General features: G+C 42.9%; 1 protein-coding gene across 2 annotated transcripts; it reads left to right on the forward strand.

Annotated features, from left to right (window-relative positions):
• GNAT2 (G protein subunit alpha transducin 2) lies at positions 1 to 9,540 on the forward strand. Of its 2 annotated transcripts, none has more exons than XM_003267912.4 (8): positions 1 to 332; positions 2,584 to 2,626; positions 2,911 to 3,052; positions 4,088 to 4,245; positions 6,461 to 6,589; positions 6,798 to 6,927; positions 8,709 to 8,862; positions 9,263 to 9,540. In XM_003267912.4, the coding sequence occupies exons 1-8, from the start codon at positions 215 to 217 to the stop codon at positions 9,451 to 9,453; spliced, it is 1,065 nt and encodes a 354-aa protein (XP_003267960.1). In that variant the 5' UTR covers positions 1 to 214; the 3' UTR covers positions 9,454 to 9,540. The 2 variants fall into 2 exon arrangements, with proteins under 2 accessions (XP_003267960.1, XP_030680752.1); XM_030824892.1 differs by having other exon boundaries at positions 215 to 332; positions 4,073 to 4,245; positions 9,263 to 9,453.
• The last annotated feature ends 4,436 nt before the right edge of the window (positions 9,541 to 13,976 follow it).

Here is a 13,976-nt window from a genome sequence, read left to right on the forward strand (position 1 = left end):
AGTAGGTCTCCAGTTGGAGTAGGGAGTCTCGGTCAATGTAGGCAGAGTGCAAGACCCTACAGCCTGCTCTCTCACCTGGCATCGTACAGACCAGCTTTTAGGGGAGCCAAGCTGGGATACTCAATCCCAACTTTTTTCCTTCTCTTCCATCTCACATACAGGAAACCTTACGAGAGAGGCTTAGGGGCCTGAAAAAGCTGACAAGACGGCAAATATGGGAAGTGGAGCCAGTGCTGAGGACAAAGAACTGGCCAAGAGGTCCAAGGAGCTAGAAAAGAAGCTGCAGGAGGATGCTGATAAGGAAGCCAAGACTGTCAAGCTGCTACTGCTGGGTGAGTGAGGTGGGAAGATGAGCCAGAGAAGGCAGGGGTCCTTCCTGCTTTCCTGAAGGGTCGGTGGGTTCTACCTCACCCCATGGGAAGGAGGGGTGGCAGGTCATTTTTCCTCTCCTCTACACAGTCTCAGGCTAAGGGATCAGGAGATCTAGAGCTGAGTTAATATGGGGCCTAAACAGCCACCCCAAGGGGATCCAGAATGCCAAGGCTATTCCAGAGTTTTTCTACTCTTGAGCGAGGAATAGTGCAAGGGCCACCATGAACCCACCCATTTCCAAATCTAACCAAACCTAACACATCCTTTTGGCTTCAAGGACCCTGGACTTGCAGACTGTACCCAATCTGCAGAGAACTCTAAGCCAAGAAATCAGAAGAGAACAGGACCTTCCCTCACCAACAGGCTCACAAGTCCCACCATACAGTCAGTGCCAACAGTCCCAGAGATAGTCCCACTGGTTTTTGCCAAGCATAGTGGTTCCTTCTTGTTTTCAGTAAAAATTTTGGAAGTAGGGGACCCTGAGGAAGGAGGAATGGTGTCTTTATGTACAGCAGTCCCTTCCTGGCTCTCTATTCAATAGCTGCCTGCAAAGTCCCTGCCAGATGGAAGGTTCATCAACTTGATGAGCTCCTAAGCAGATCACTGGTCTGTGCTGAGAAAATAAAAGTACCTCAATTTGTCAGGGAAATTGATCATGGCTGTAAATAAAACCAAGACAAGAACATCTGAGACACATGGCTAAGGAAAACAAACCACTGGTACCACAGAAGTAGGGTAGCTGGAGCAGGTAGGGTCTACGTAGCAGAAGATTAGATGCCTGAGCTGGGTTTCCAAGCCCCCATAAGGGATCTGGGAGCTGACGCACTAGGCTAAGGTGCCTTCTTTTCCCCCAGCTGATCTGTGGCACAGTCATAAGGACACACTAAAAGAGCATATCTCTGTAAGCTGGACCAGACTCTAAGGAGCCCAGGAGGTTATACAGGGGGAAACAGAGATGGTGGGGCCACTGGGAGATCTTTTAAGCCTAAGCAGATTTCTTCTAGATTCAGGATAAGCTGCTTAGAGGGAACAAACACAAGCGAAATAGGAGGTCGTCAAGGCATTAGGGTAGTATAAACTCAGTACTAGAAGGTTTGAGTTTTTGATGGGGAGAGCAGAGTGTGAATGAGGGCATTAGGACACGTTAGTCAATAAAGGGAACCCACTTAGCCCCATCCAAGACCAGGCTAAGCAACATGGTGAAAACCTGTCTCTACAGGGGGGAAAAAAATGGCCAGATGCAGTGGTACACACCTGTAATCCCAGCACTTTGGGAAGCCAAGACGAGTGGATCTACCTGAGGTCCGGAGTTTGAGACCAGCCTGGCCAACATAGTGAAACCCCATTTCTACTAAAAATACAAAAATTAGTCAGGTATGGTGGCATGCGCCTGTAGAGTCCCAGCTACTCAGGAGGCTGAGGCAGAAGAATTGCTTAAAACCCAGGAGGCAGAGGTTGCGGTGAGCCAAGATAGCACCACTGCACTCCAGCCTGGGAGACAGAGCAAGACTGTCTCAAAAAAAAAAAAAAAAATGTAGTCGGGCATGATGTCGCACACCTGGAATCCCAACTACTCAGGAGACTGAGGTGGGAGGATCACTTGAGCCTGGGAAGTCGAGGCTGCAGTAAGCCGAGATCGTGCCGTTACACTCCAACTTGGGCTACAAACCTGAGACCCTGTCTCAAAAAAAAAAAAAAAAAAAGTGAACCAGCAAGGTGATGAAAATATAGTTATTTTGGTGAAATGATCCAGCTCTCTCCAATCCTACCCCAAGGTCACTCTCCTGAGTCAAAAATGGGCAGAAAGGAGAAATGTTAAAGGACTCCCCCTGAATCTGTTAGTGGTTTTCAACAGGGAGATTTTGACTCCCCGTGGTCATTTGGAAATGTCTGGAGACACTTTTGGTTGTCATAACTAGGGAAGTGGGGTGCTATTGGCCTCTAGTGGGTAGAGGCCAGGAATGCTGCTGAACATCCTACCATGCATGAGACAGCCCAAAGTAAATAGTACTGAAGTTAAGAAACTGCTCTAAATCCAGGTTGAATGGCCTGAGCTCAAGCCTGCCAGAAATTGAGGGCAGCAGTCATCCCTATGTGTTCTCCCCTAACAAGACCCCCAAGCAAGCAGTGGCTCTTACTTCTCCCAGGCCATCTCCTGGAAGGCTGAGGAGAACTGGTGGAAATCGAAAGCATAAGCATTTTTCCTTCCAGGTGCTGGGGAGTCAGGAAAGAGCACCATCGTCAAACAGATGAAGTGAGTAGAAACAAAGCCCCAAAGGACTGAGATAGGGTGAAGAAGTCAGTACAGCCAGTGGAGGTATTCAGAGTGAAAGGCTCTTTAGCCTCAAGGAGCCCAGGTATAAAGGATCTGATTCCAATGCCCCTCATCTGTACCCCTTGTCCCTCACCCTCCACTTTGAGAAAGCAGTAGCAACAGAGAGATAGGATTCTTACGATCCTTTAAATACCCCCAAATTCCTAATCCCTTAGGTCTGGTTACTCAGGTCCAGCTAAGGACAGAGTGTCTGCCCCTTGCAGGATCATTCACCAGGATGGCTATTCACCAGAAGAATGCCTGGAGTTCAAGGCTATCATCTATGGAAATGTGCTGCAGTCCATCCTGGCTATCATCCGGGCCATGACCACACTGGGCATCGACTATGCTGAACCAAGCTGTGCGGTATGTGATTACTATTATGTGGTTAAGGGTGGAAGCAGAAAGGCTAGCGAGAAGAAACATACCAGAGGCCAACAAACTATATGGAAAGATGGGTAAGAAAAATAGTAACTAAAATCCCACCTGCTGAGTTTCAAATCTCTTAATGCAGTCCTGGAGAAGTAAGCAACCTCCACCCTTATTTTTACTGGGACAGGGTCTTCCTCTCTCGCCCAGGCTGGAATGCAGTGGTGTGATCAGGGCTCACTGCAATCTCACCCTCCCAGGCTTAAGTGATTCTCCCACCTCAGCCCCAGTAGGTGGGACCACAGGTGTGCACCACCACACCCAGCTATTTTTAAAAATTTTTTTGTAGAGAAGGGGTCTTGCCATCTTGTCTAGGCTGGTGTCAAACTCCTGGCCTTAAGCAATCCTCCTGCCTCAGACTCCCAAAGTGTTGAGATTACAGGCGTGAGCCACTGTGCCTGTCCTCAAGCCCTACTTTATAACAAATATTTACAAAATAAAGCTGCTCACAGCTTCCTCTGCTTTTTTACTTTATTTTACCATTTAAATTGCTACCCTTGGGTTCCTGGCCATGGAACTTTTGTTAAGTGAAATCCCTACTTCTAGTACTGGCCTTTTTCTAGCTTTCAATCGCTGAAGAACAAAAGTGATGGGTCCCTGTCTTCTATCTTGTCTATTTCATGGTCAATCTGGCCTTTACATTTTCAGTCTCTCTGCAGCAGAGGACCCACGTTTTGTGGCAGTAAACTTTCAGACTAAGGATGGAAGCCAGAAACTCCAGAGAGGAAATACCTGGGACCCCTGCCTCGCTTTAGACACACCCTAGGGCTGGGTATAGTGCCACCCTCTGCATCTGGGGAGCATACTCAAAAATTCGTCAGTATGTTTTCCTACATAGAATCTTCACTGGATACTGCTTCCATCTTAGGTCTTCGTAGTAATGTAAAATGATTTCCATTCAGCAGTATTCCCAGAAGCCTCCTGGAAAGCTATTACTCCTGTGAAGTTCTTAACCAGGTTTCTGCATTACAGGATGACGGGCGACAGCTCAACAACCTGGCTGACTCCATTGAGGAGGGAACCATGCCTCCTGAGCTCGTGGAGGTCATTAGGAGGTTGTGGAAGGATGGTGGGGTGCAAGCCTGCTTCGACAGAGCTGCAGAATACCAGCTCAATGACTCTGCATCTTAGTAAGACTCTGACTGGGGAAAGGGTGGTTGATGCTTAAGCAATCTTCTAGCCAGTCTTCTCTCTGGTTGGGAGAAATCTCACCCAACCCAAAATTTCAGGCATTGAAAGCTGGAGACCCAGACTGAATTCAGCCTGTGGATCTGTTTTGTTAGGCTTCAGCAATGTTTTGAATTTAATGCTATGGGGAGATCTGCCACAGTTGTCATTTTATATTGCTTTACACTGGCTCACTACAGCCTACAAGGCTGAAGATGCAAAATTCAAAAGAGGTGTTCTGCCTAGTAGCCCTCAGCCCTGTTCTCTTAATTGAGGTGTACACTAAGCCTCTCATTCCAGAACCCTAAGATAGCCCTGCAGTTCTGTCATACACTCTCGCAGGAGTAATGTGATTCATGATGGCTCTTTCAGGGCAGAATTTTCTATCTGGTAATCTAGGATCTACTTAGGCCGCTAAGCAGAAATGAGTCTGCTACACCTAGAGTATCTTATCTCACGATGCCAAGGCAGGGGACACAAACTACAAGGGCAAACCAAGGGAAGGTGGTCAGGAATTAGTACCATCATTGCAAAGCTGCTTCCAAAAAGCCAAGGGACATAATTTGTCAATCCTACCTCAGACAGTATGGGATCATAGACAAGTATGGGCTTCAAAGTCAAACCTGAGTTTATTTAACCTAACCATCTGTCTCCTAATCTTGTAATAATGCTATCACTTACTGTTCCCAGAGCACTCAAAGCCCAGTCACTGCTAGGTGTATTGTGTATACCATCTCAAGGCCCTTTACCCATCTACGCAGTAAGACCTTAAGGTAGACGGTACCTTTCTAATTAGCCTCATTTTATACATGGAAAAACTGAAGTTCAGAGAAGTTAATTAACTGCCCAAGGTCATGTAGATAAATAGCAGAGACTGCCTTTGCATTGGGCTGCTTGACTACAAAGCTGAATATTTTTCATAATACACCACAATTTCTCTTGACCCTATCCAAGTATTTAACTCTTCTGAATTTCTCCATCTGTAAAATGGGGATATGAAACTTGATGGCTCAGGAGTTTAAACGAGAATCTGAACATTAAAATGCCTGGCATACGATAGGCACTTGTGTTACTTGTGCTTCCCTCCTCCTCTCAGTCATCTCAGTTCACATCTGCCTTCCTCTTGCCTTTTTTTTTTTTTTTTTCTTGAGACGGAGTCTCACTCTGTCACCTAGGCTAGAGTGCAGTGGCGCGATCTTGGCTCACTGCCAGCTCCGCCTCCTGGGTTCACGCCATTCTCCTGCCTCAGCCTCCCCAGTAGCTGGGGCTACTGGCGCCTGCCACCATGCCCAGCTAATTTTTTGTATTTTTAGTACAGATGGGGTTTCACCATGTTAGCCAGGATGGTTTTGATCTCCTGACCTTGTGATCTGCCTGCCTCGGCCTCCCAAAGTGCTGGGATTACAGGCGTGAGCCACCGTGCCCGGCTGCCTTTTAAAAAAAAAAAAAAAAAAAAAAAATTTTTTTTCTTTTTTAAGGTAACTTTCAAACATACAAAAGTAGAAATAATATAATGAATTACCTTCAACAGTAATCAACTCATGGCCAACCTTATTTCTTTTTACCTCCATTCCCTACTGGATTATTTTGAAGCAAATTCCAGGTATCATTTCATCCTAAAAATGTCATTATGGATCTCTAAAATATTGACCCTTTTTATAAAAAGAATATGATCATACCCAAATAGTTAACAATTCCTTAATAGCATCCAATATCACCAAGTCGGTGTTCAAATTTCCCCAGTGATCTCGAATGTTTCCTCCCCAGTTTGATTCAGGACATAAACAAAGTCCATGTGTTGCACTGGTTCATGTCTTTAAAGTCTCTTTCAATTTACTGCCTCTTGATGGAACTTTTAGCACCCACTGAAACCACTAAATCTCATTCAAAAATCTACAAAAGCTTGCAGTCAGGGTAAACCCAAGGAACACTTATCTAACTTGATTTAAATGCGCTGGAACTCCTGCCTCAAATGGGCTTGTCCCTCAGTCCATCCCCCATTTCCTCTAGTTAATGACATATGAAGGTTTGAAGGAAAGAATCCTAAATTTAACAATATGGCTTCTAGTCCTGATTTCTATCACCAAATTAGCTGTATGACTTTGGGTAAGATAACTTTTATGTCTCTTAGCCTTGTCTGTGGAAAATTTGTCATTGATGCTAGTCACTTTTCTCTAGCTACCTGAACCAATTAGAACGAATTACAGACCCTGAGTACCTCCCTAGTGAGCAAGATGTGCTCCGATCCAGAGTCAAAACCACGGGCATCATTGAAACCAAGTTTTCCGTCAAAGACTTGAATTTCAGGTAAGTGCACGGTTCCCTGAGGCATCTCGGATACACGTGTGGAACCCTGAAAAGGGGCACAGGCAGGCTTCTTGGCCTTTGGTGAAGCCTAATCTAAATTACTGTTCTGCTTCTCCCTGTTTTCCTCTCCCACTTCACGGGGTGACCATCAAAGGCATATAGGTCGTATGTTGGGCATACCTATGAAAATAGCTGCTTCTTCCCTCAGGATGTTTGATGTGGGAGGGCAGAGATCAGAGAGAAAGAAGTGGATCCACTGCTTCGAGGGAGTCACCTGCATCATTTTCTGTGCAGCCCTCAGTGCCTATGATATGGTGCTGGTGGAAGATGACGAAGTGGTGAGTGACCTCTGCACCAAGCAGCTTTGGTAGAACAAGTTCTCCCCATGACCCTTTCTCTAAGCCTTGTGTCACTCTACTGCCCCAACTTAGGTAATTTCAGTCTAGCAGCCGTCCAGCAGACCAATCAATGTCTCATGCAAATAATTCTAGAAAAACCACTTCTTCTGCAGGTTCTAGATTAGCATTTTAGAGCTCCAAATTTACTGAGAGTGAGCTTGGTCTCAAATTAGACATCTAAGTATCACTTGGACATCACAAAGCTCATAAGAGGAATTGAGTGCAAAGAGATAAGGGACCATCAACTAGGCAAAGCAAAGGAGTTACACTTAGTACTCTCCCAAATTGCCTAAAGAAGGAGATGAAAATGACAGAACAGAGAAAATAACATACGATATGAATCTTCATTGCAACATAATAGAAGGGTTGAACTAGTAACCCCACTTAGAAGGCTAAAAATGTACTGTCCATAGGAGTAAGGAGAGACTGGCAGACCAGCTTTCTCTCATGCCAATTAAATTGGCAGCTGGAAGACTACCCAAGAGTGGTTCTCTTTAGCCTGTAGAATTCTGTAGGACAGGAGTTCTACAGGACAAGTGTTAGAGCCCAGCCAGTTTCTGAATTTGGGAAAGGTTAGAGGTTTGAAAAACGTTAATTTCACCCAAGCATCTGCTTTCTGAATTTGGGAAAAGTTAGAGGCATGAAAAACGTTAATTTCACCCAAGCATCTGCTTACAAATGGAGGTCCACAGCTTGCTGATGAAAGGGATACTCCTATCCCTTGCCACAGCTTGTTCTCTTCCCTTCCCTTTGGTAGTTTTAACTTCACATTAGAGCACTCTGAATATCGTCTAATCAAAATGTCTTACAGACCTATTCACTTCCCATCTTTAACCCTAAAGATTAGAGTCTATGAGACTTTCCATCTTTAACCCTAAAGTCTATGAGTCTGTGAGGTTTATTAAAGTCTATGAGACATTAATAAAACAAGTCTATGAGACCTTAAAGGGTTTTACAGGAGTATTGTGGGGAAAAAGCCACAAATGGGATTGTTCTTGCTTTATTAGATAAGGAGACTGAACTCAAGTCAGCTGATAGCATACTTCAAAACCCTAAAGACCTGCTCCCTAAAAGCAGGCTGGGCTGGGGCAACGGGCAGCCTCTGCAGATATGTAGGACGACTTCTCGCTAAGTAGCAATCAGAGAAGGAAATGAGAGAGCAGAAATGCCTGTGGTATGGCACTGGGAAATTCTCTAACCCTCACCATGTGGCAGCAGGACCAAAGTGGCCCAAACTGAGATCTGGGACCCCATGAAAGAAGCCTATCAAAATCATCCTGGAGATGCATATGGGCACATGCTAACTTGGGCCTGTTTCAACCCATTATCAGCACTACTTATAAAATGTAAAGTTCTCAGTTGCACCCTGGCTGCTAAAGATCTGCATAACACATATTATAGACCTATATGCCAGCTACTATCATGGACAATATACATATACAATCTCATTTAGCTTTCATGATAACCCTGTAAGACAGGAAAACAGACTCAGTAAAAGCTCAATAATCTTCCACAAGTCACACAGCTATTAGAAAGATAGGGAACTAGAACGATCCCACATCTCTCTGGCTTTACTCTGGTACATTAAAGAGAGATAAGCTGTTCTCTGTCTTGCTTTTTACATTTGGAGCACTGGTCTCTCCAAGGGGAACAAGAGCAGGAAGTAGGTAGATATTCTGTAAGCCAAATCTGATATTTCCAATGGTGTTTCCTCTTACTAGAATCGTATGCATGAGTCTTTGCATCTGTTCAACAGCATATGTAACCACAAGTTCTTTGCGGCTACTTCCATTGTCCTCTTTCTCAACAAGAAGGACCTCTTTGAGGAAAAAATCAAGAAAGTCCATCTCAGCATTTGTTTTCCAGAGTATGATGGTAAGTGTCAGGGGCTGGAAATAATAATAATGCCTTTTAGTAGTGAGTGGCAATTGTCTCCTTTTTAGGCCAAGGTGACATAAAGGAACTTAAGGGAGAACCTTGGGCACAGTTACAGGGTTTAAATTCAGATATTCTGGAATACAGCAGGCATTAGATGCAGGAGAGCCACTGACTTCACATGATAACTACTGAAAACCAAAGGTGGAGAGACACCTCTCCTCAATTTCTTTTCAACTAAAGTGAGAAACACTGGAGTGCAATAGAGAACCTCCAAAAATAGGCCCCCAACTGCTGTTGTCTAACAACATTTCAAGGATCAAGTCAATCACCTAAAGTGAGTCAGCAACTAACAAGGGTACATTTATTCTACTTTTTCACTATTTTTCTGGAAAACCAGGTAACAACTCCTATGATGATGCGGGGAATTACATCAAGAGCCAGTTCCTTGACCTTAATATGCGAAAAGATGTCAAAGAAATCTACAGTCACATGACCTGTGCTACAGATACACAGAATGTCAAATTTGTGTTTGATGCAGTTACAGATATTATCATCAAAGAAAACCTCAAGGACTGTGGCCTCTTCTAATCCTCACCATTCCTCAGGTATAAGTTCTATAAACAGGTTTGGAATCTGGGTAATTAAAAACAGAAAATTATAGTCAATATACCATGACATGAAGAATGAATCCATTCTTTGGAGATGGAGTATACATGACTGCAACCGTGTTTCATACATTCTTTTCAAAGTGGGATAGCTATTGCAGCTTAAAGAGCACAGGCCAGTAGTTAGAAGACCCCCCAGGTTCCAGTACTGGTTTTCCAACTTAATAGAAAAATGTGAATGCTTTATTTCTGAGTCTTGAGTCTTTCAACTATAAAACAAAGATGACTTCCCTACCTACTTTACAGGGTTATTCTGAGGAGCACGGACATAACTGAAGGGAAGGCACATAAAAACTGCTTGTGCAGGCCGGGCACAGTGGCTCATGCTTGTAATCCCAGCACTTTGGGAGGCCGAGGTGGGCAGATCACGAGATCAGGAATTTGAGACCAGCCTGGCCAACACAGTGAAACCCTGTCTCTACCAAAAATACAAAAATTAGCTGGGCATGGTGGCAGCGCCTGTAATCCCAGCTGCTCAGGAGGCTGAGGCAAGAGAATCACTTGAACCCGGGAGGCAGAGGTTGTAGTGAGCCAAGATCACGCCACTGCACTCTAACCTGGGCAACAGAGCAGTCTCAAAAAAAAAAAAAAAAAAAAAAAAAAAAAGCCTGCCTTGTGCTTAGGGTCACAGAAATAAATCCTATATAAAAGCTGCCATATATTAAATTCAACACCTGGTTTTTAGAATAAACGATTGCAACAAACTATTCCAAGCAAAATAGCAAGGCTTCCTATAGTCTGTAAAAAACTAGTATCAACCAAACCTAAATAAACCTGCCATTCCCTTTTTACTAACAGACCTCTATGTGCCTTAGCTCAGAGATCTGGATCACTGGATAGGAGATGCGAGTTTGTTAGTTTCTAAGGCACGTCCCAAAATGATCATCTTTATTAAGCAAACATTATCCCTCTGCCCCCAGGCTATCAAATAGATCTTTATCTCTACAAATGTTTCTTAGCTACATAAGATACTTCCTGAATAAACTTAAGAGGACATCAAATACTCTCATTTGGAGTATTAATGATTGTATTGCTGCCGCTTCTCTATCATAGAATTTGGAACAAGTGAACAATTCTAAACTTTTCAACTGCTACATGTTTCAGAAGAACCAAGACAGGTGAGCTTGTTTTAGGCACTGAAAATCTTTGCGGTTGAGTCTATGTGATGGTGGATGAAAACAACATCTCCCCAAACACGCCAACAAGTTTTCCTTTGAACTCCTTTGAGGGGAAATGAAGTTTGCACTTATCTTGACAGAAGGGGATGAAGTTAAGTATACAGATTTAGCATTTACAACTACCAGTGAGGAAAGCTCTTGGCATCCAAGATTTAGTACATAGAAGAAAATGTCAATTAAAATGGAAATTGCTCCTTGCCAGAAACACCCACTCACACTTAGGCTGCTACTAGCAATATTAATACTAGAGAGCCATATGAGTTTGAAATACACTTAAGAATAAATTTGTAGCTATAAAAGTTAAATTCATTTAGTATAGTCTTTCTGATTCCCTAAAAAGAAAGCAGCTTGGGAGAACTATCCGAGAAACTACTCTGGCTACTGCTGATGAGAAAACTTAAGCCAAAGAACAAACCTGGCCGGGCACGGTGGCTCACACCTGTAATCCTAGCACTTTGGGAGGCCGAGACAGATAGATCACCTGAGGTCAGGGGTTTGAGACCAGCCTGGCCAACAGGGCAAAACCCTGTCTCTACTAAAAATACGAAAATTAGCCAGGCGTTGTGGTGCCTGTCTGTAATCCCAGCTATTTAGGAGGCTGAGGCAGGAGAATCACCTGAACCCAGGAGGCAGAGGTTGCAGTGAGCCAAGATCATGCCACTGCACTTCCAGCCTGGGCGACAGAGTGAGATTCCATCTCAAAAAAACAAAACAAAACAAAAAACCTGGGAAAGACTTCTCATATTCAATGTTCAGGAACTACTCTGAATATCATGCTTCAACCATTACTAACCTGTTCACTTTAACTCAACATACAGGAGTTCGAATCTGTTTTGTATCATGGATCCTTCCAGCAGTCTGATGAAACCATGTACCTCTTTTCATCATATTTTTAAACACATAAAATTAAATTCAGAGAAATACAAAGAAAACTAGCGTATCAAATAGTCTCTCTGTAGAGGAGTTCTGAAGCCCCAGGTTAAGAACCCTCGCTATACAGCTATGATCTTGTCTATTCAGGCCCCCCATTTATTCCATGTCCATATAGGATAGCCCTACTTTCCCTCAAATAGTACCAGATTGTTGCTTATTTTATTAACTCTTCCTTGGTCTTTCAATCTTAGTACAAACTGGTTATCGACCAAACTATAAGTCTTAACTCAGGATCCTTGGTTATTAATGTTCACACAGAAACTGCCTTATAGTACTAGTACAGAAGCAGAGCCAGTGGGACAGGTCTTATGTCAGAACACAAGTCTCTAGCAGACTAAAACAGGGTTGTATTTAGTCCTCTTCTTTTGGGATAGCTGGGGGATATCCCAACTTTTAACTGGTTTATAAACAAACTCACACAAGCCATCTTGTACAAACATTATGTAAAGTGTTCATCTTGGAGGATAGAGCAACATTCTATAGCTGTTTTTTTACTGAGGTTGGGATCTGCCTATATTCATCTTATGATGTTTTCAAGCTAAAACTCTTCTGGCAAGTCTACATGAAATGCAACAGGGGCCCTTGAGCACCCATTCACCTATTACCTTAGAACAAAGTCAAAATAATTTTCTCAAACTCTTGGTCCAGAATGGGCTCTCCCGTGATTAAAAGTAAGAAGACGTCACCTCGATGCTCTTGACAGGCTTCCAGAAAAGGCATCACCCTTACCCTAGCTCAAATGTGTCAGGCCCAACGACTGTTCTCAAACCTTACATGTTAGAGCTGGAGAAAAAGTGCATTTGTACTTTTCCTGCACAATTAGCTCATTTTTATCTCATGGACATTTTGATTGTATTCATGAAAAATTCTTATATAAAACAGCTGTAAGAAAGATTAAAATAAAATTAAGTCATATATTCTGCTGTCATTATCTTTCTTTTGCCTCATTTTAAATTTACACTGTACTGTTGAATTTTTATTTACTTTAAGCCATCAAGTTTTTTTTTTTTGTAACCAGATCAGAAACAAACATTTAACCCTATTTTCTGGCACTGCAACCTTAATTCTTAAGACTGCTAAAGTTAGAACAAACTTAAAAATATTCCAGCCCCATCACTAGCAATTTATAGATCAAAAACTGAAGCCCAGGAAGGAAAAGTATCTTCATCAAGATCACAGTGCTAGGCAGTGGCAGAACTAGAACTCCAAAACAGGTCTTCTCAATCCAAAGTCTGTGGTGATGTCCAGCTACCAACAGGCCACCATACACTATAAAATCAAAGCCAATTTCTCGTTATTCTAAGCTCCTCCCATTCCCAACCAAATTCTTGGTCATTTTTTCATTATGCCATCTCTAAATCATGGACATTTAACAAAACTGTCTCCAAGCTAAGACAAATAGATCTCAAAATAGAACATGAAAATAGCATAAAATCACAAAATATAACTAAGTTTGCTTGTTTGTTGAAGGTAAAATTTCCTCTTCATATTCTTAGAGGGAGAGACCATAATGTACTTCCCTAGCATAGCACGATTAAGGAGACATTACTAACAATAAATCAAATGTAAATTACGTTACATTTCACATAAATCTGATAGTTTTCCTTTTTTAGACAAAAATACAATATGATTGACACGAAAGGACAAATACTATGATTCCACTTATATCAGGTATCTAAAATAGTCAAATTCATAGAGACAAAGGAAAATGCTGGTTACCAGGGGCTGAAAGAAGGTGGGGCATGAGGAGTTATTGTTTAACAGGTACAGAGTTTCAGTTCAGGAAGATGAAAACAAGTTCTAGAAATAGATGGTGGTGATGGCTGTGCAACAGTGTGAATGTACTTAATGCCACTGAACTGTACACTTAAGATGGCAAATTTTGTTATATATGCTTTATCACAATTTTAAAAATAGAAAAAATACACTATAATTAGAAATTTGTATTTCTGTGGATAAAAGAATGGATAAAAGTGGCACAAAAGTTGTCTTAAAAGCAACATAAAAGACACGTTAATTGAAACAGTTCCTACTCTGATAATAAAATCCACTCACATGTACCCCCAAATAGTCCAAATCAGAGTATTCCTTCCCATCCCCACAGTGAGACATAACAGCATTCAAAACCCACTCTATACTTGGAGATGTGCCGTAGACCAAAGTGTGCCGGCCATGCTGGGTGGAGAAGGTGGTGAAGGGTGAAGAGCTCTTACCTCCCACTGCCCTCTCTACCCGGCACAGCCCCTGGAGCACAGATTCCAGCAGGATTTCGGTGTTGGGCCAGGGACTGCAAGTGTGACAGAGCCTCTGGTGGTCCTGCTAGGTAAAAGCATGA

Source organism: Nomascus leucogenys, chromosome 12 (assembly GCF_006542625.1).
Source record: "Nomascus leucogenys isolate Asia chromosome 12, Asia_NLE_v1, whole genome shotgun sequence".
NCBI classification, from domain to species: domain Eukaryota; kingdom Metazoa; phylum Chordata; class Mammalia; order Primates; family Hylobatidae; genus Nomascus; species Nomascus leucogenys.

Excerpts from the sequence above, each read along its gene's own strand:
- GNAT2 (XM_030824892.1), top strand. The coding sequence starts at position 215 with ATGGGAAGTGGAGCCAGTGCTGAGGACAAAGAACTGGCCAAGAGGTCC. Across the intron at positions 6,590-6,797 it reads GTCAAAGACTTGAATTTCAG|GATGTTTGATGTGGGAGGGC; the intron begins GTAAGTGCACGG and ends TTCTTCCCTCAG. Across the intron at positions 6,928-8,708 it reads TGGTGGAAGATGACGAAGTG|AATCGTATGCATGAGTCTTT; the intron begins GTGAGTGACCTC and ends TCCTCTTACTAG.